The sequence below is a fragment of the Fringilla coelebs genome (assembly GCF_963513975.1).
Source record: "Fringilla coelebs genome assembly, chromosome: 13".
Classification (NCBI taxonomy): Eukaryota; Metazoa; Chordata; class Aves; order Passeriformes; family Fringillidae; genus Fringilla; species Fringilla coelebs.
In genome coordinates, this window is record NC_140039.1 from 11,517,429 (window position 1) to 11,536,137 (window position 18,709).

General features: G+C 50.9%; 1 protein-coding gene across 1 annotated transcript; it reads right to left on the bottom strand.

Moving 5' to 3' along the window:
- Positions 1-2,803: 2,803 nt before the first annotated feature.
- MCM2 (minichromosome maintenance complex component 2) lies at positions 2,804-15,079 on the bottom strand (the record flags this gene model as incomplete). Its single annotated transcript, XM_084214555.1, has 16 exons — positions 2,804-3,381; positions 4,251-4,406; positions 5,919-6,101; positions 6,846-7,088; positions 7,225-7,337; positions 7,554-7,680; positions 7,912-8,162; positions 8,678-8,771; positions 9,884-10,075; positions 10,253-10,387; positions 10,994-11,201; positions 11,443-11,662; positions 12,679-12,942; positions 13,564-13,739; positions 14,272-14,459; positions 14,570-15,079. The coding sequence occupies 16 exons, from the start codon at positions 15,077-15,079 to the stop codon at positions 3,271-3,273; spliced, it is 3,171 nt and encodes a 1,056-aa protein (XP_084070681.1). The 3' UTR covers positions 2,804-3,270.
- Positions 15,080-18,709: the final 3,630 nt, after the last annotated feature.

An 18,709-nucleotide genomic window follows, 5' to 3' on the forward strand; every position in this document is an offset into this window, starting at 1 on the left:
AGTATGAATGAAAAGCCCTTTCCTGCAAGCTCTGCCTCTCCCTTTTTTCCAGCTCACACATGCTGATTGATTAGCTGGTATCTGCAGCACTTCCTCATACAGCCCCAGCAGGTGCATAGTTTGTGTGTTTCTGTGTGTGTTTGTTCCGTGCTCAGCTCAAGTCAAACAGTTTATTATGAGATGCAGAGAGCCCTGCTGCTCTCTCAGGAGTTTGAACACAGCATGTTCAGATTAAACTGCATCAGGATCTGGCCCATCATGCCCTTTTCAAATCCAGATGCTCTTTCAAGCCTTTGCCAACACAGTCCCAAGGGGAAGATGACCACAAGAAGGGACACCCCTTGTCTCCATGAAGCCCTCTCCTTTCCAGGGAGCACCTTTATTATCCCCCATGTGAGCCCAGGCATAGCCTGCTGTGAACGGACCTCACCTCCCCCAGACTCTTGCCTTTGAATCACAGCAGCAAGCAGCCAAGTGCACAAGCTTGGCTAAACTCAAGGTTGTCAGGGGAGCAACTCCTCGTTCCATGAGTGGGGCTTGGCTTGCTGAGCTCCAGAGCCCTGCAGCCCTACGTGCAGCAGGAACACGGCTCCTGGCCCCTGCTCAGAGCAGCATGTTTTCACCCATCTGCACCCCTGTCCAGACCAGACACCTGATGCTGTCAACAGCCAAAGCTTGCTCCAGGGAAACTGAAAAGCTCAGTGGCCGTGAGAGGAGGAACATGCCTTCAGACTGGCATTAACACTCCAGTGAGCAGCTGATGCCAGCAGGAGTGAGGGCGCAGCTGCAAGAATTCATTGCACTGCTGGATGCTGGCAGCACAATGGTGGGAGGGCACAGAGCCTTTGTGCTGAAGAGATGGGAGGCAGAGTGAGCAAAATGACAAACAACTGACTCCAGCAATGGCATCTCTCTTGCTGCCACTGCTCACTTCATGTGCCAAGCGAGGTGGGACCAGAGCACAGGAGGCAGGAGAAACCTGTAGGACAAAACTGAATGGTGCCTAACAGCCCAGTCCAACAGAAGGGCAAAGAGTTGGGAAAATGAGTAGTCCTGACCCCTTCCTGCGTCTCTCTTATGGTTTGCAGCGACATGTTTGGCTACCTCTTTGACTGTGGGTCACTACAGGCATAGCAGAGGCTTCACAAGGTTGCAAGGGTTTAGGAAGTATTTTCTATTTCTCCAGTACGACATAAAGCCTATTCCCCCTCCTGCACACAACATTCATTGACACAAACACACCAGTTTGCTTGACAAGCTTGTTTCATGCCTTGTTGTTTCTGGTTTTGCTCTCTCAGGGCCAGGACCTTCCCCAGCAAGGTAAGTGGAGTCCCACAGAGCTGGGCAGTGTGCAAGCACTTGCAGCTGCTGTCCCCAGGGACAGTGTCTGTGGCCTCTGGCATTAGGAGGTAAGGTGCTAACAGCTGTGAATCTGAGGAACCACACTGGACCTCACCAGGCAGTTGCAGGCACACAGCAGCTTGGCCATCCCCAATCCAGACCTGATGCAGGCCCACATTCAGGGGCAAAGGCTTGCTCAGGCAGGGAAGGAATAGCAGCAAGTGTCTCTATGGGCTGCCTGCAGAAAACTCTGGTAGACTGAGACCCAGTAGGAAGGGAAAAAACCAGCCAAAACAGTTAAACAAATACACAGGAGGGAGCTGGCAGACAGAGGAGGCAAGCCACAGAGCCAGTTTCAGGCTGAGAGTCATGTGCTCAGCCCCCAGCAGGGCTCAGGCACTGCTGGCTCCAGGCTGGGAGGACACATGCACACACATCACTGTGACAGACCCCACGGTGTCAGAGCTGACAGCCAAGGGCACCTCTGCTTGGCCAGCACACAACTGCAGCAGCCAGCTCACAAATTCTCCTGAGCTCAGGCTGGAAATGCCATAAGGTCCCACAGCTCCAGCCAGGAAAAGCACACTCACTGCAGAGCTCAGCTGTGTCCTGCAGAGGGGTCACTGCTTCTCCCAGACTGGAATCAAGTGGCAGGCAAGGCAGATCAAGGCTGTCTAACCCAGGTGTAAGGAAGGGAGGTGGGAAACACTGTGATGGGACAGTCACAATGGGATACAAAAAGACAGGGAAGGAACCACTGCAGGAAGGTCCTTGGTGGGCAAGGCAGCATTCACAGCATGGTCCAGGGCAAGTGTCCTGCTATCAGTCCACAGATGAAGAGCAAATATGAGATATGATTGCACCCAAATCTAACCCCACAAACTGCTGAGCAGCTCACACTGCATCCAGATTGCTCACTTAAGCTCTTACTTCCAACTCTTGGTGGCAGGAGTTACCAAAAGAAATGCAGAAGTATTGAAAAACAAATGTATTTAAAACACACATATATTAAGAAAGTTGCATGTGAACACTGAGCCCATCTCGTCCTCCCTGAACACATCCAGCTTAGGCCTCCTCCACTGCCATGCCCAAAACCAGCACCAGGGGAACTTCACCCTCAACAAATGGGTGTGGGAGAGGGTGTTCAGTTTAGGTGTCAAAGGTAGCACATGGATTCAGCTGTAAATTTACACCTGCTGACAGCTAAACAGAAATAACATCCACAAAGGCAAGGGAAGCCTCTCCACTGTGGATTCTGGAGATCCCCCAGCAGGTACTGAAGGAGTTTTCAGTGCCCAAACAGATCATCATTAAGATGAGAAAGAACTATGTTTTGTTTCAGTTCTTATCTTCCTCTGCCTCCCCTCTCCTCCCCTGCAGAAACCAAGCACAAGGTCAACCCATGTGGGCACCTGGGGAAATGTCAAATGTCAGGCACAAAGGCCTGGAGCAGAGGCTGGCTGGTTCATGGAGAGTTGAAAGCAGTTTCAATTATCACCCATCAGGCTGTACAGTCACCAGAGATGGGAACAGAGAATCCCTGAGGGTGCTTGCAATCCAAGGGGGATGGCTAATGCTTTCCAAATGCTCCCACTTGGTCCCTCCTGCAGAGGAGCCCATAACAACTAGTGACAAACAAACAGAAAACATGTCATGTAGATGGCCAGCAATTCTCTCCCTGCTGTGCTTAGCTACAAGGCAAAATAGTGAACAAAGTTGCTAAACAGACTTGACAGGGCATTTAACTACTTAATTCTGTTCTATTCACAAGGTCTTCAGCAGCTCAGCACTCTCTTAATCCATAAGGCACGAAGCAAGCAAGAGGATGTGCAGCCTAGTCCCTCTGGCTCAGGATCTCTGCAGCATCCTGGAGGGCTGGAAGATGGAGGTCTCATCTCACAGGAGCAGGTGGCAGGCTCTGCTCCAGCCTCAGAACTGCTGGACAATCAGCTTCCTCTTCACATCCCGGCTGAACCGATTCATCTTGAACACTTCACTGTCATAGAAGGCTGAGAGGTTGTGGATGTTGATCTGCCGAGCCTGGGAGGAGGAAGAGGGGAGAGGTAAATGTTTATTTAATCAAAGTAAGAACCATGTGGTTTTCCACAGCAGAGGCTGCATAAAATTTGACAGTCAGCAATCTCTGCTCTGCTCAGCAAGAACCAGAGCTGCAGTAGCAGGGCAGACTGCAGGTCAGGAGGAAGGAGCATTGGCAGCGCTGAGCTGAGCCAAGAGAGGATGCTGGCTCAGCATCTGCCTGCTCTCAGCTCGTCCTTTTGCTGCCAGCAGGGACAGAATGTAACTCCTATCCAAAAGTCCCCAAAACCTCATCCAGCAGGAGAGTTTTGCAAGGGAGACATCTGACTGGGGGTGATCACCCTGGCACCACCAAGCTGTGGCTTTGGAAGTAGTTACTCTGCACATCTGATGCAAAGAGCAGAAAAGCACTCAACCACTTGCTCTAGTGCTAAGCAAGGTCAATATTTTGCAGAGAAAGGCCAAGTCAGAAGTGCAAGCTTTGAACAAGGATGAAGATGCATTAAGGAGGAGGCAAGCTAGCCTCAGGAGGAATTAGAAAATTTCATACACATAGATTTCTCTGCTTTTTGCTTCTTCAAATGCAGATGCCAGGGAACTTAAGTTCTCATTCACCCGCATAAGGATTTACCATTCCAACCCCAAAGCTTTATAGAGGTGTATGAGAACAGAGAAGGAAGAATACAGAACTTCCAAACAAGAGAAGCAGATGCAGAGGAGACAATCCTGACGCTGGGTTATATTGATTAACACCAGTCTTTTTTATAGTATCATAATGCAGGAAGGGAAGTCAGAAGTCTCAGAATGCCTCTAGTTCTGAGGCTGCAGAGGGCATGAAGCAGTCCCAGAGGCAGCTGGCTCCAAGCCCATACCTTGTCCACCAGGTCCTTCTCGGGGACCTCTATGGTGTCCTGCTGGGCCCCGTAGCGGTTCCTCTGGTACATCACCTGCTCTGCAATCAGCTGCTTCAGGATGAACAGCAGCAGCTCGTTGTTGTCTCGCTTGAACGAAAGGTAGCGGGAGAAAGTCTAGGAGGGAGGATGAGATGAGCCATGAGGATCAGAACAGTGACACACTGCAGTGCCCAGCACCAGCCAAGCCCCTCCAGCCACAGAGCACACAGGGAACCCAATGACACTGCTGCCACCCGTGCCCTTAGTGTTTCTCAAGTGACTATGGCATTGCCAAGCTGCCACCTGCACGTGCAGTGGCACACAACTCTGACAGCCACAACTCCTCTGCTGACAGCTTTTATTCCCATCTGGAATCTCTGTAGGGGTGCTGGTGCCTCTTGGGGCTAGCAGTGCACTGCAGTGGGGTTGTGCTGCCCACAGGGACACAGCCATGGGAGGGCTGGCCCTGGGCAAGGCACAGAGCAGTTTCCCTTAACCCGGACTGCCCCGTGCCTCCCCAGCAGACGCTCATACTTGGCTTGCTGTTGGAGGCCAAAGAGAGAGGCCACGAGTCGTCCAGACAGAGGGCAGACACTCAACAGTGGATAAATGCCAGCATGCAGCCTGCCAAGAGCTGTTCAGAGCCAGCCCCTGCTACTCAGAGAACAGGGCAGACTGCACACTAACCCACAGTGAGCGCTGTCCTGTGGCTAACTGTACCCTGAGAGCCCAATAAAAACGTGACAAAACAAACTGCCTGCTTGGCTTGATCACCTGGCAGTAACAGGTGCCCTGTGCCAAAATAGTAGGGAAGGTGTCAAAAAATAGACATGGCAGTGCTTTTGACTCGGAAGCTTCAGGAACACTTCCTTCTCAGACCCAACAAGGACATTGCCTCATCACACACTAATGAGGGGTAGTCACAGAACAGTGCCTTGTTTGGGGTCCCTCCTCAAAGGCACCCAGCTTGAGCTGCTGTTATTGCACAATGAATAAATTATTTTAAGTACCCAGGTGTTTGAGACTTTGCTATGGGAAAACCTGGGGTCAAGCTGTTAAGGAAACCTTGTCTGTCAGCGTGATGTGTGTAGCTGTGAAGAGGCCTTGGTCTCAGGTGGTGTTAGTGTGACTGCCAGAGCGGCTCCTGCATGGTCAGACAGGGAACCTCCTTGACACTTCAGCCCCACAGTACTCCACTTACACAGGCTCAGCACCTGTCTCCCCAGGACAGACCCCTCAGAGCATGAAGTCTCCTCCCACAGCCAGGACAGTGCAAGGAGCTGCAGCTGAACCTGGATCCTGGGTGCAGCCACAGCCCCCGGCTCAAGTGGTGCCCACCTTGTGTAGGGGGATAGAATATAAGAAAATAGTGTAGAAAGAAATCTTACCCCTAAGGAGTTGCAGCTGGGCAAATTATCAAATATTAGGAACTGGCCTGACTTTTACAGGCCACAGCTGTAAGCAATGAGAAGAGCACTGTAAAAGAGTGGGGTGGCTGGTTGAGAAGGAAGCTGGAGTCAGCTGGCTGCTTTGTGAAGAGGAAAGTCAGTGCTCTGAGGAGCAGCCCACGAGAAACACCAAGAAGGCGTGAAACTTTTGGGATAAGGAGACAACAGAATGGAACCCCTACGAAAAGCTGACAAGGACCTTGCGCATGCTCCGCATGACGCTGAACTTCTGCGTGTCGATGAAGCTCTCCAGCATCACCCTGATGGCCATGTTGACGTCGTCCTCCACCACGTAATCGCGCAGGTGCATGCGGGCGTGCGCCTCGGCCATGCGGATCATGGACTCGATGTGCCGCACCGTGATGGGGATGCTGCCCGTGGCCTGCGGAGGAGGGAACGCGTCACTGAAAGGGCAACACAGGCGCCTCGTGGCCCAGGAGCCAGCTCCTCTCACACTGCAGGAGCTCTCTGCACCTCTGAGGGCGACTCAGGCTAAGGAGGCTCTGCCACCTGCTGGCACGGCCACACAGCCTGGCACAGCTTCCCTGCTCATCTGAATTCAGCACTCTGTGACACTGTTTAGGGCCTTTCCAAGATTAGCAATACCGTTTCCTCCAGTAAATTTTAGGAGTTAAAGAAAGAAAAGGCTAATCAAAACAGGTATAGATTTCCCAAACTCCAAAAAAATCTCCCTCACACCTCAACAAATTCTTCTTTGACTTGGTGAGCATGAAATGAGCTTGAGACATCCCACGGACAAAAGAGAAGGGCATTTCTACACACAATGGCTCCCTGTAATGTACCAGGAGCATGTGGATCTGAGTGAATGCAAACATCTCCTGCAGGCCTGCCAGACTGGGTGACAACAGAAGGACTTTGCCAGGGCAGGCACTGTACATGTGTCCAGTCCATCAGTCCACACATCATCAACAGGCGAGACTCTGCACTTAAATGAAGAATCATCTGTTCAGCAGACACTGCAGGATCTGCCTGTCTCTCACAGAACAGTGGCACAGACTTCTGTGATGGGAATGGCAAGAATGTGTCAACATATGCTGGAACAGTCTCAGGCTGATTTGCCGCCTAGATACATACAGTTCCTCCCTCCCTTTGTCAGTATTCTCACCATGGACTCCTTCCTGAGGTCACTGTACATCCTGGCCACCTTGTCCTGGTCCATCTGGTTGAGTTTGGGGTGGACCTTCTCTTTGGCATAGACGATGTATTTCCTCAGGATCTCTTGAGGAATGGGCTCAACCCCATAGGTGTTGGGAAGGATGACCTCATTAGTGTCCCCATTCACGGCCTCCTTGCTGCCTGGGTGGTGCTTGACGTGGCTGCCAACAACGAACCGGGCAAGCATTTCATCCTGCAAGAGAGCAGAGCACCAGCAGACACTCAGCACCCTCGGTGGACAGAAACACCTCAATGGGCAGCTGCAGCTGAGCATGCCAACAGCAGCACTGAGGCCCAGCACAGGCTCAGACTCCTGGCACAGCCCCTACCTGCACCGGGTCCACCGTGTCCCTCACCACACACAGGATATCAAACCGCGAGATGATGGGCTCTGTCAGGTCCACGTTCTCCGAGAACGTCAGCGACGGGTCGTATCGCCCACCTGGGTCACAGACAATCCAGGTCAAACAGGCTCCAAGGCTGGAGCTCTGGAGGAAGGACAGATCTCCAGAATGTTACTGAAGACTTTCCCGCTCGCTTGATCTCTGCTCCAGAGCTGAAGGAACCAGGCAGAGGGAGGGGAAGCTGTGCCACAGCTCTCATGGCCGCGGAGTTATGCTGAGGGCCTGAGACGGTCCTGTGGTCTCTCACCACTTACCTATGGGATTGGCAGCAGCAACGATGGTGCAGCGAGCTTGCAAGGATGTGACAATGCCTGCTTTGGAGATGGAAATGCTTTGCTGTTCCATGGCTTCGTGGATGCTGGTCCTATCTTGATCATTCATCTACAGGAAAGCAAGAATGATTTAGAGTGAAACTATGTCTCTATGCCCCACTGCCAAACACACCAAGGGCAATCAGCTCCAGATGCTCTGAAAAGGCAGCAAATTGCACTATGGACCAGCAAGGGCCTAAGCAAGCTGCAGGTCACCTGGGAGATGTCACCAGGAGTTAGTGTGACCTAAGAGGACAGAGACACAGCTGGTCACTTCACAGCGAGATGAAGCTGGGCTCACCTTGTCAAATTCATCAATCAGGCAGACACCTCTGTCAGCCAGCACGAGGGCTCCTGCCTCCAAAGTCCACTCCTTGCTGACTGGGTGCCTCTGTACATAGGCTGTGAGGCCCACAGCAGAAGCACCCTGGCCAGTGGTGAAAATTGCTCTGCTTGACACCTTCTCTATATATTTAAGAAACTGTGATTTTGCAGTACCAGGGTCTCCACACAGAAGCACGTTGATGTCACCACGAACTTTGTGTTTGCCACCTACAAAAGCAATGGGAAAACCACATGGCAGCAGAGTGCATGGCTTGGCAGCAACCCTGCCCTGAGCACCACAAAGCTGCAGAGAGGACAACCAGCAGGCATGGCAACCAGTTTACAGGAAGGTTGAGGGGGAAAGAAAGTCAGTTTGGAGGCAGTCATCTTTGTATAACAGACTTCCTAACCTTGCTGACACAGCCTTCTAAGGAGATGATAACAAATGAGGGTGCCAGAAAGTCAAACCTCTGAAGGAGCATTAAATGTGACCTAGAGGAGGGATAAAAACTTGCCTGGGTTTGCAACAGGAGCCATTTTCAGTTATAGCATTCCTACTGTCACACCAGAGTTTTCAGTGTGATAAAACAGCCAGTTCAATCACAGATTTCCCTCAGGCTGCTACACCCTGTCTGTTACCAAGCCCGCAGACATCTCTAACCATTCTTGTTTCAATGGCACAAACCCCAATCCCTTTGCCCTCCCTGAGTGAGGCAGGACCAAAGGACACAAATGACACTCACCTGGGTTTTTGGGCTCTCCACCAAAGAGAGCTAAAGCCAAGCCCCTCTTGATATCTTCATGTCCATAAATAGATGGGGCAATGCTGGCAAAAATCTGAAAGGCAAACCAGAGGAGGATTGTCCAGGGAATACCAGTTCCCATTCTGAACAGAATCTTGCATGGACATCAGCAAGGTGCCATATCTAAAGCTACTCTTAAGATATTGCTGTCTCTAAAGAGTGTTTCATTATCCACAGTGTGAGGTATTTTTCAAAGGTGATGACCCACCCACTGTTGCCTAAAGGAGCTTCACAAAAATAGTGCTGTTGGGGCATGGCAGATTATTTAGTCTGGTGCTGGAAGCTGCTGTCACTGCCTCCACAACCCTGTTCTACACAAAGCACACCACAGTGCCTGTTATCAGCTCTTGTAAAGCTGGGGACCTTGATCAGAGGCTGAATGCCTGCACGTGATAGTACTCAAACGAATTATTTTCAAAGTCAAATATTACAAACAACTGGTTTCTTTTCTCAAGGGTATTCTGAAAATAACCTGATGCTGGAGACTAGTAATGTTAAAACACTCCTGGCCCAACTGAAGCTGCTGCATCCACTGCAACAGCAGTCACTGTAACAACAGCACAGCCAAGGCAATGGAGAAAAGGCCCCCATTACAGAAATTAAATCTGACCCAAACGAGGTTGAACATGCACCAATCCAGGAGCTTGTTCTTTCAAGTACTGGATTCAGGTCTGGGCATCTAGAAAAAGCAAAGCTAAAATTTTAAAATCTCTGCCACAATTTAAGCTAAGCAGTAATATCCCCTTTAGAGGACTGGAGATGCAGTCACTGGCCTCACAGAACACTGCTACCACTTGGCTTTTAAGACACAGAGAGAGAAAACTGATCAGATGTAAGCACTGTCTGAGCGTCTCTCACCAGTCTTCTAGCCCTGTTGGGATGGAGAAGGATCAGAGAAGGAAAGGGAGAAGCAGAAAATTTTACCTCCAAAGGTACAAGGGAGGTTCCTTATCTACTTCCCTCCTATAACTGACTCTCACTAACAGCTGTCTGAGAGCTACACAAGACCATTCAGAGAGAACTGGGATTTCTGGGCTCCTTTAACCATTGTTTGGCCAGCTGACCCATTTCATCACATTCTGATCCGGCTGCCAGGTGATGGCAAGCTATCAACAGGAAAAGAAGGGATGTCTGAGGCTGACCCACCTTCTCCCCAATTTGCTCATCCTTGGAGAGACCCACAATCACTTTCACATCTTCATCAGTCAGCTCCCCAACAGCCAGCTTGTTGTCCTTCTTGGCAATGTGGTTGGCCAGGATCACAGTTGCAAACACTGGGAATCCATTGGCAGTGTTCAAGGAGCCATCGTAGTTGTTGTGGTAGATCCCTGTCAGCTCCTGGGAAGCAGGAAATGCTCTGTCAGTGCCTGCTACAAAACAGCCCCTTCTCCATTCTAAGGTAAGGCTCAAATGCATCTGAGGACAACACCCCCCTCCCCACAGATGTTCCTGTGATGTCACTGTCAGAGTTTAAAAATACCCTGTGCTCTCCTGAGACTTGAGCCATGTACTCACAATCTCATCTCCTGGCTTGCAGCTGTCCACCAGGTCAGCGAGGAGAATGGCATCCTTGGAGCGGGGCAGCCTGCCCGCCGCCACCTTCCCTGGGCTCTCCTGGATCTTGATGCGCTGGTAGTTCTGATACACTGTCTGCAGCAACAAAATAAAGTTACCAGCTAGTCCAGCAGGGACCAGCACGGCTCTTCACAGGCACCTCAGAGAGAAGGGCCATTCCAAGACTTCAGTTAGAAAATTATGGATGTGGGAGGATGGAAGTTGTGAGGAGCAATTCCAGGGTGTGATGGGCAGTAGTGGGGACAGGAAAGCACTTTGCTGCATCTCACCACTGTGTTTTAGCCTTCTCAGTGTTTGTCCACCCAAATACTAGACCAGTTCCTGGGAGAAGAATGCTCCACTTGTGATGGTTAAAGGTATCAAAGCAAAGAATGAAAAGTTAGAAGCCCCACATCAATGATTTTGCCCTCTGGTTTCCTTAGCTGACAGATCAGGACAGACTGACCTAACTGGGAAGGAGATTCAGACAGCATGTGTCTGCATTTCTGAAATAGGAATAAGTAACTGTGTACCACAAAGATGATGCTCAAACAGACCTATCTTCACAGCCCCCTAGATATAGCAGAAGACCCCTCTAGTCACAGCAAGCTGTTCAAAGGGAGTCAAAGCAGGGCTGTGAGGAACAGGCAGTGCAGCAGGATGAGCAGCCACTCCCATCCAGGCAAGCACACAGTCTCTTACCTCTTCCATGTTGATTTCAAATGGGCCAAGAGACTGACACTCTGGACAGGAACCAGGTTTCACCTCCTGGTTCTGCGACTGGAAGAAGGGTCCTAGGATGAAGTTGCACTTGCTGCAGTTGTATTTGACCATGCTGAGCTGAGGCAGGACCCCTGTGCAACTTGTCACCACTCCACTGGTCCGGATCAACTGATTCAGGTGCAGCTGCCTGGGGAAACACAGAGATATGCTGAAGGCATCAGAAGGCAAAACACCCTCCAGAAATACTCCCGCTGCAAGGCACAAGTTTACCTCAGGGATGCTGGAAGTTCATCCTTAGTATGATTTTTCCCTGTGCTAAGTTCAGCTATCCTGTTAGACTTACCCAGAGGTTTAGCTCACAGGTGAGTCCTGAGCACCCCAAAGCCTAATGCAAGCCCCAGAGCCAGTGCTGGTAGCTCTGCTCTTACCTGAGTGACCGCAGCTCTTCCACCAGAGGGAGGTGGGAGATACGGACATGGATCTCCTGAGCAATGCGATCATACTTGGGGTACATGGCCAACACCACTTCCTTGGCTGCTTCATCAAAGATCTTCAGCATCTCTGCTGGGGCCTCAGGCAGAAAGTAAGCAAGGACATGCTCCTGGGCTGCCAGATCCTCGTAGTTCACCACCAGACTCTCTCTGTTCTCTTAAGAAAAAGATGGGGTGAATTGTTATTTCAGCCTGTTCATTCCTCAAAGAGTTTGCAAAAGATAGCCAGAACATACAAGCCTGTATCTTGTAGGCTGCAGTCAATAGATCTCTGCACCTTCCCCAAAGTTTAAAGATTAACAATTTGAAAATGGGTGGAAAATTCTTAAATTTATTTCTCTAACAAATTCTTTATCAGTACCAAACCTGTGATTGTTCCTCTCCAGTTCTGCACAGATACTCCCCAGGCTCACTGTTCCTGAAATTCAAAAGCCTCACCCCCAATATACAATTCTCTCAGAGACCACCAGGAAACAGAAGTTAATAGAAGAGACATTATGTGTGCTGAATGGTTGGCAAAAAACCTCCTGTGTCTTATGTTTCTGGAAATAGATGAGACAAATGCCTTTTATTTCCTAGCTTTACAAAACTGATCCTGTTCCACTGCTCAAGCTTCTGCTCAATATAAAGAATAAATACAACAAGTACAGCTACATGGGCTGTTTCTAGATGTGACAATTTCTGCTTTTAAAACTCATCAATGACAGCCTTAATGATCGCTTCTTCTGGCACTGCCTAGTCAGAATACAAGGCTACAACACTGACACAGTTTCCAAAGTCACAAGGTCTATTTGTGTCCCCTTGCTGGGTAATGCAGTTTCCAGTGTGAGAAAGTAACTGGTGCAGACAGCAAGCAATTGTTGTCTCTTTCAGATCACAAACTTGCAGACCACTGTCTGCTGCCCCACATATTCTTCTGCTAGCATTCCTACGAAATGAATATTAATGAGGAGCAGACGCCAGGGGCCTTCTAATTAGTCAGCCAGAATCAAAGAAGACACTAGACATGTTTCCATTATTCATTTATCTCCATCAGCATCAGGCTTTCTTGAAGTGCTGATTCAATGTCTGGAACAAAGAAGGCAGGCAGCAAAATAGCCACCTCCGTACTGGATCACCACAAAGTACCGTGACCCGCATAAAGAATGAGAGCCTCCAGTGACCCAGCCCTACCTTTGCACATGTCACTGATCCTCTCCTTGAAGACATTGTGCCCATGGTCATCCACATGGGTCTTCAGGAAGTTCTTGAAGCGGTGATAGATCTCAAGCCGGGGTGCTGCCATGGAAACCCACTCCCTCACTGAGTGCCCTTTCATGTCCTCCAGGTTCTCAATGCTCTCAATCATGTCCTCATCCTCCTCCTCCATGCCTTCGGCAGCCCGCTCCGCCAGCCGCCTCTTCCGGGCAGGACGGTCTTCATCCTCATCGTCACTGTCTAAGGGTGGGAGGAAAAACTGCTCAAGAGCTGGGACTCCCATTCCCACTCTCTGGATTAGTCACAGTGGGATTGCATAGGCTGTGGAAGTAAAGAGGTCACAGCCTGGGATACAAGCCAAGAGACATCCCAGGCCCAGCCTAAATTGTTCTAGACTTGCTCCTACATCTTCCACAACACAGCCAAGACTTTAAGGGTGTGAATTTGAAGATCTGCATGCAATAGCACATACTTGAGTCCAATAATGCACTGACCAAGGAATGAGCTTGAAAGTGCATCACAGGCTCTTCCATCCAGCCCGTACAAGTCTGTATGGGAGCACCAACACCAACAAACTCGACAGCACAGCTTGGTAGAATCCCAACCCTTTGATACAGGCCTGGGATCCTAAATCTCTTTCAGCAGTGACCAGAAGGACACCAAATGAGTTCCTGGGAAACCCAAAGGAAAGGGATCCAGCACTGGGGAATCCAGCTGAGCCCACAGCCAGAGATTTCATTAAGAGCCCAGGCACACTGGAGCTCTAGAGACCTCCCTACTAACCTGAGAGTAAAGAGCCCAGCTCCTGCCATGGGTGAGGTTATTATCAATCACCAGGGTGGTACAGCTCACTGCACCTACCGTAGAGCAGCCCCCTCCTCATGCGGCCCATGCCCTGCTCCAGCTCGCGGTCCCGCTGCCTCATCACTCGCTCGGCAGCTTCCCTCTGGCTGGCAGTCAGCTCCTCCACATCTTCATCATCCAGGGCCAGGCCCTCTGCTTCATACACATCCAGCTCTGGGATGGGCCGGTAGTCCCTAGCACACACACACAGAGCAGGGAATCAGGCCAGGAAAGCAATTCTGCAGCCCTTCTCCAGCTACTGCTGGGCAGGTGTGAGGACAGTTCTGCAGCAGGACAGAACGGTGTTGAGCAGTAAGGCACTTCCCAGTGGAAGATGCCCTGCAGTAAAGGGCTCCAGCACCATGGTTAGGAATGCCAGCATTCAAGCCTTTGTGTTGTAAAGTTCAGTTTGCTGGCAGACCTTGCTGAGTAAAACAACATCAAAATTCGTGCCTGGAGAAGCAAAGAGCTGGGCTGAATGCACATCACACATCCGGGTAGATCCTGGTTTACCCAGCCGGGACCATGATGGCACTTTGCTCAGTTCTCCCAGGACTCAAATGACATCACACTGTGACCTTTCCCCATTGCCCAGCAGCCCACTCACTCCAGCTGCCAGCACAGCAGAGGGATCCCACAGGCCTGAGAGCTCCCTCCATGTCTCTGGCTGCACTAACATCCCCAGCACCCCATCGCTGGACACAACCTTCCGAACGATTTTCTTACCTTTCCATCCCTTCCCCAATGAGCTCTTCCCCCTCTTCCTCCTCTTCGGGGAGCCCCTCGGTCCCCAGGAGCCCTTCGGACTCATCCTCGAAGGGGGGCAGATCCCGACCGGGGCTGGACGTGAAAGCATCGCCGCGGCGGGAGCTCCGCACCGGGCTGGTCACCGCTGCCTGCGACTCGGAGGAGTCCTGCAGGGACAGGAGGGAGGGTGAGGGCAGGGGGCCGCAGGAGAGAGGGGGCTAGTGCCTCCAGGGGCCTCTGCCATGCCGGCCGCCGTCAGAAGGGGTATACGGATCACCCAAGAGCTATAATAATTAGCCCTCCTCGCAAAAGACAATGGAAACATGGGGGGGGCGGGGTAGATGGGGGTAAATCCATCCTCGCAGCGCAGCCGGAGCGGAGGGAAAGGGTCCGATCGTGCCCCGGCCCGGCTCTTTGCTTGGCGGAACCGGACACGCGGGAAAATTCCCCCGGCATTTCGGGAGCAGCGCCGGGCGCGCCCCCAGTGTCCCCCCCACCCCGAAATCCCCTCTGGACACCGCAGCGCCAAGTGTCCGGCAGCGGGGAGAACCCGGAGCCCGCAGCCGCGCGGGTGGCACCCCCAAGGAACGGCTGCCCCGGTCCGGCACGGCCCGGCACGGCCACTCACCGCCATCACCGCCGCTTCCTGCCCCCCGGATTCCGCGCGAAAACCGAACCACGTGGTCACAAAAGCGCGCGAAACCTCATGAATAATGGATAAAGAGGGCGGGCCCCGCCTCCTTGTGAATATGCATGATGGGCGGGACGCAGGGTCACCCCCGGCCATAGAGGTCGGGTGGCTGGTGGGCGGCGCTGGCGAGCTTTAGCAAACATTGCTCTCTGGGCCTGAGGGGTCTCCTCCTCCCAGGAACCCGAGCCCCGGGAGAGATCCCGCTGTGAATTCCCGTGCTCGCAGTTGCCTCTTTGAGAGCTAAAATCAAGCCTTGCTTGACCGGGTTTGCCACTAACCCAGTTCAATCGTCTTTATTCTGATTCTCGCTGAAACTACAAGAGGTGGGAAGGAGGTTCTGGCATTTTGTGGTTTTGTGTGTGGGGGGGTTGTTTGTTTGTTTTAGGTTTTTTTTTTGGTTGGGTTTTTTTGTTGTTTTGGGGGGGGTTGTTTGGTTGTTTTTTTTTTTTTGGTAGGTTGTTTTGGTTTTGTTCTTGTTGTTTGGATTTTTTTTTTTGGTTTAATGCAAGTCTGTATGTACTGGAAATAACAGGGGGCTGATCAGAGCTATTCTGAAGAACAGACACATCTGTCTCTCCAGCTGTTCAGTGCAGCAAGCAAATGCCATTTGTGAGAGGAACTGAAGAAGAGCACCTGTCACATAGAGATTGGAAGAGGAATTTAGAGAGACAAGCAATGGGGCTGATGTTTGGCAAAGAGATGGAATGCTTCCTTCCAGGTCACGGGGTCTTGCATAACAGCAGGTGGTTTGGATTTTGGAGGTCTGCATTCTCTGAAGGGTTTCTGACCACTGTTTAGTGTCAGGCTATTTCTGCTCTTGGCTGGACGCGGGTGTGAGACAATGACCCTGAAACAGGAGACACCAGAAGCAAAAGTGACTGAAGAGGCAGCTGACAATCTGAAATGGATCTTCTAGGAGCCCAGCTGGATGATTCAGGCTGGTACTAATATAGCAAAGGAGGAGCATCATGATATAAATAGGAGAGTGGCTCAGCCTCTTCTCTGTGACACATGACAGGGAGCTGGCTGGTGCTCAGAGTGAAACAGACACAGGGACACCCCCAAGATGCCCCCACTTGTAGGTTTCTAGAGACCATTATAGGCTTGGTGATCCTAGAGGCCACAGAATCACAGAACCATGAAGGCTGGAAGGATCCTCAGAGTCATGGAGTCCAGCCGTTAGTCCAGCCCTGCCAAGCCCACCACTAAAACATGTCTCTAAGCACCACATCTCCGTGGTTTGGGAACACTTTCAGGGATGGTGAATTCACACCTCATTGGAAAGCCTGTTCAATGCTTGAGCACCGTTCCAATGAAGAATTCTTTCCTAATGTCCAGTCTTCCAACTCAAATGATGCTATGGCTTAAGGGAAGGCAGCCCAGGACCTGGCTAAGCTAGTGCTGTCTGACAGATGACACACTGTGATGAGCCAGTGTCACCACAGGGTGCCACTGTCTCTCCAGGCACCAGATAGCTGGATGGACAAACAGATTTTCTGTTTGTCCTTCCTGGAAGACCACACACCATGCCCATGTTTTCACTGCTAACTCTGGGTGCCACCTACAAGCGGTCCTATGCCTGAGCTGGGGTGCTCTGTCTCTTTGACAAGAGCTGAGCTTGGGCAGCTGAAACCACCCCCAAAATCAGGCAGTTGCCATGCATGGAACAGGGCTCCTTCTACTACACTAGAGACATGGACTGGGTGTGTGAGAGGGCTGAGATGCAGATGGGGCCAAGGCTGCTCACTGGGGTGACCTCACCTGAGCACCACACTCCTGAATATCCTACCATACCACTAGGATTTTGCAGACTTGTGGCTTCTTGCAGCACAGGAAGAGCCCTAGTGAGTGAATTCCCCTTGGAAAAAAAAGGCAGAGACACAGGAGTGCAGTCCAGGTGGTATCCTGTGGTGCAAATTTATGCCCAACACTAGAAATCAGTAGGCTGGTAGAACAGCTCTGAAACAAGACAGGTACATCTGTCCCTGCAGCTGCTCAGCACCTGAAGAGAAAAGCAGTTTCAGATCAGAAGTAATATCCTGTTCAGTAGGCTGATCTAATAAAAGCTGAAAGAGTATCTGAGAGAGATAAAATGTCTCAGAAGTGGAATTTGATGACTACATGAAGGTGCAATGCTGTCCTAGACACCTTGTCTGCATCTTCCACCTCTGACACCTGCAGGGCAGGTGAGTACAGCAGCACGTGCCAGCTTTCCGTGGAGCCCCCAAGGTTGTATCAAGGCTGTTGAACATCACCTCTAGTCCTGCTTCAGCAACACCAAGAGACACAGCAAGGACAGAGGGAGTGAGCCCTGCCATCTTTAGGTGCTGGCTGGAGGAGATGAGGCACGGAGCAGCAGTGCTCAGCTGAAGTGGAAGGATCTGTGCAGTTGAGGACATGGAGCAGTCCCTGGAGGTGGGAAGAGGGGAGTTATGTTTGCCCACACCATGTGGGGGCTGACAGGCAGGGCTGGTTAATTCAAAGGAGCAGAAGTGTGGATGCCCCAGCTCCTGTTTCTCACGAGCAGCGAGGAAGGCAGAAGCTAAAGTGTCACAGTCCTTGCAGTGGCACCCAGCAGTCTCCTGACCATGAAACAGCTTTTGGATCTGGGGTCTCAAATACTGGGCTCCAGCCTCAAACTGAATCAGATGGGAAAAGCAGGTGGATTGGAAAGCAAAGTCTCTCCTTCTGACACAGTTATGTGGGAGGTAACACATTCAACTAGTTAGTGCCTGAGGCTACAAGTGAGAAGACATGGATTTTACTTGTCTGTTACCAAGGCACTTCTTAGGCAGAAACACTCCACCTCTCTCTAAACAGAAGTGTCCTTTCTGTAGCTCAGAGATCTTGGAGTCAGCCAAGCCTTTGAGCTTGGATCCATAAATGGAACGTGCCAAAATATTGCAACATATCATTAACCTGAGCAACAGTGTGAAATGAGACAAGCTAAGGACTGGCTTCTCCAGATGTCATTCCAAAGGCGTGACACCAGCATGAAAACCTGTTTCAACCCAGTGGAAAATCAGAAGAATAGGGCTGAGGCAGGCAAGTCTCCAGGTACAACCCCTTCATGAGGCTTGCTGAGGAAAGCTAGCTGGAAAATTTGACCTAAGAAGAGGATCAAGCAGATTTAAGCCAAGGAAGATCTGTCTGTGTGTGAGGAGGGCCTGGAATGCTCTGTGAACAGTGTTTGCTAGAGCAGAACCTGCAAACTTGACCAAGGTAGGGATCTTCTAAAGAGGTGTAGGCTCTGTACAGCAAACTTCAGCGTAGCAAAAGCCTTTCATTCCTACAGAAGCAAACCCTGCAGCCACAGGTGAGCCACAGGTAGAAACCCGTGCCAGAATGTATCCTCCAGTCCTTGCAATGACTCAGATAAAAACCATTCTCCTTGAAACTTCCCTGCCAGTCAGCTCTTACTGCTGAAAATAACGTGCTGGTGTTAGCTGGTTATTTCCTTTAATTTCCTAAATAAATCTTGGCTCATTTGTCACAGTTACTTCCTTGTTTACGATACTGAGCGTCTCTTTTGCCTGTCTGCTATTGGCATCTCGAAATCCTGCTAATTATTGATTGCATTTCCCTTCAGCCTCTGCTGTCCAAGCTATGCCGAGTTTCTTCAGTCAGCTTTGAACTCTCCCTACAAGCCAAACTCACCGGCTGTTAATCATTCTCCCCTGCAGGAACTTATTATCGGATCTCCCTAATTATTAACCGCCCTGCCTT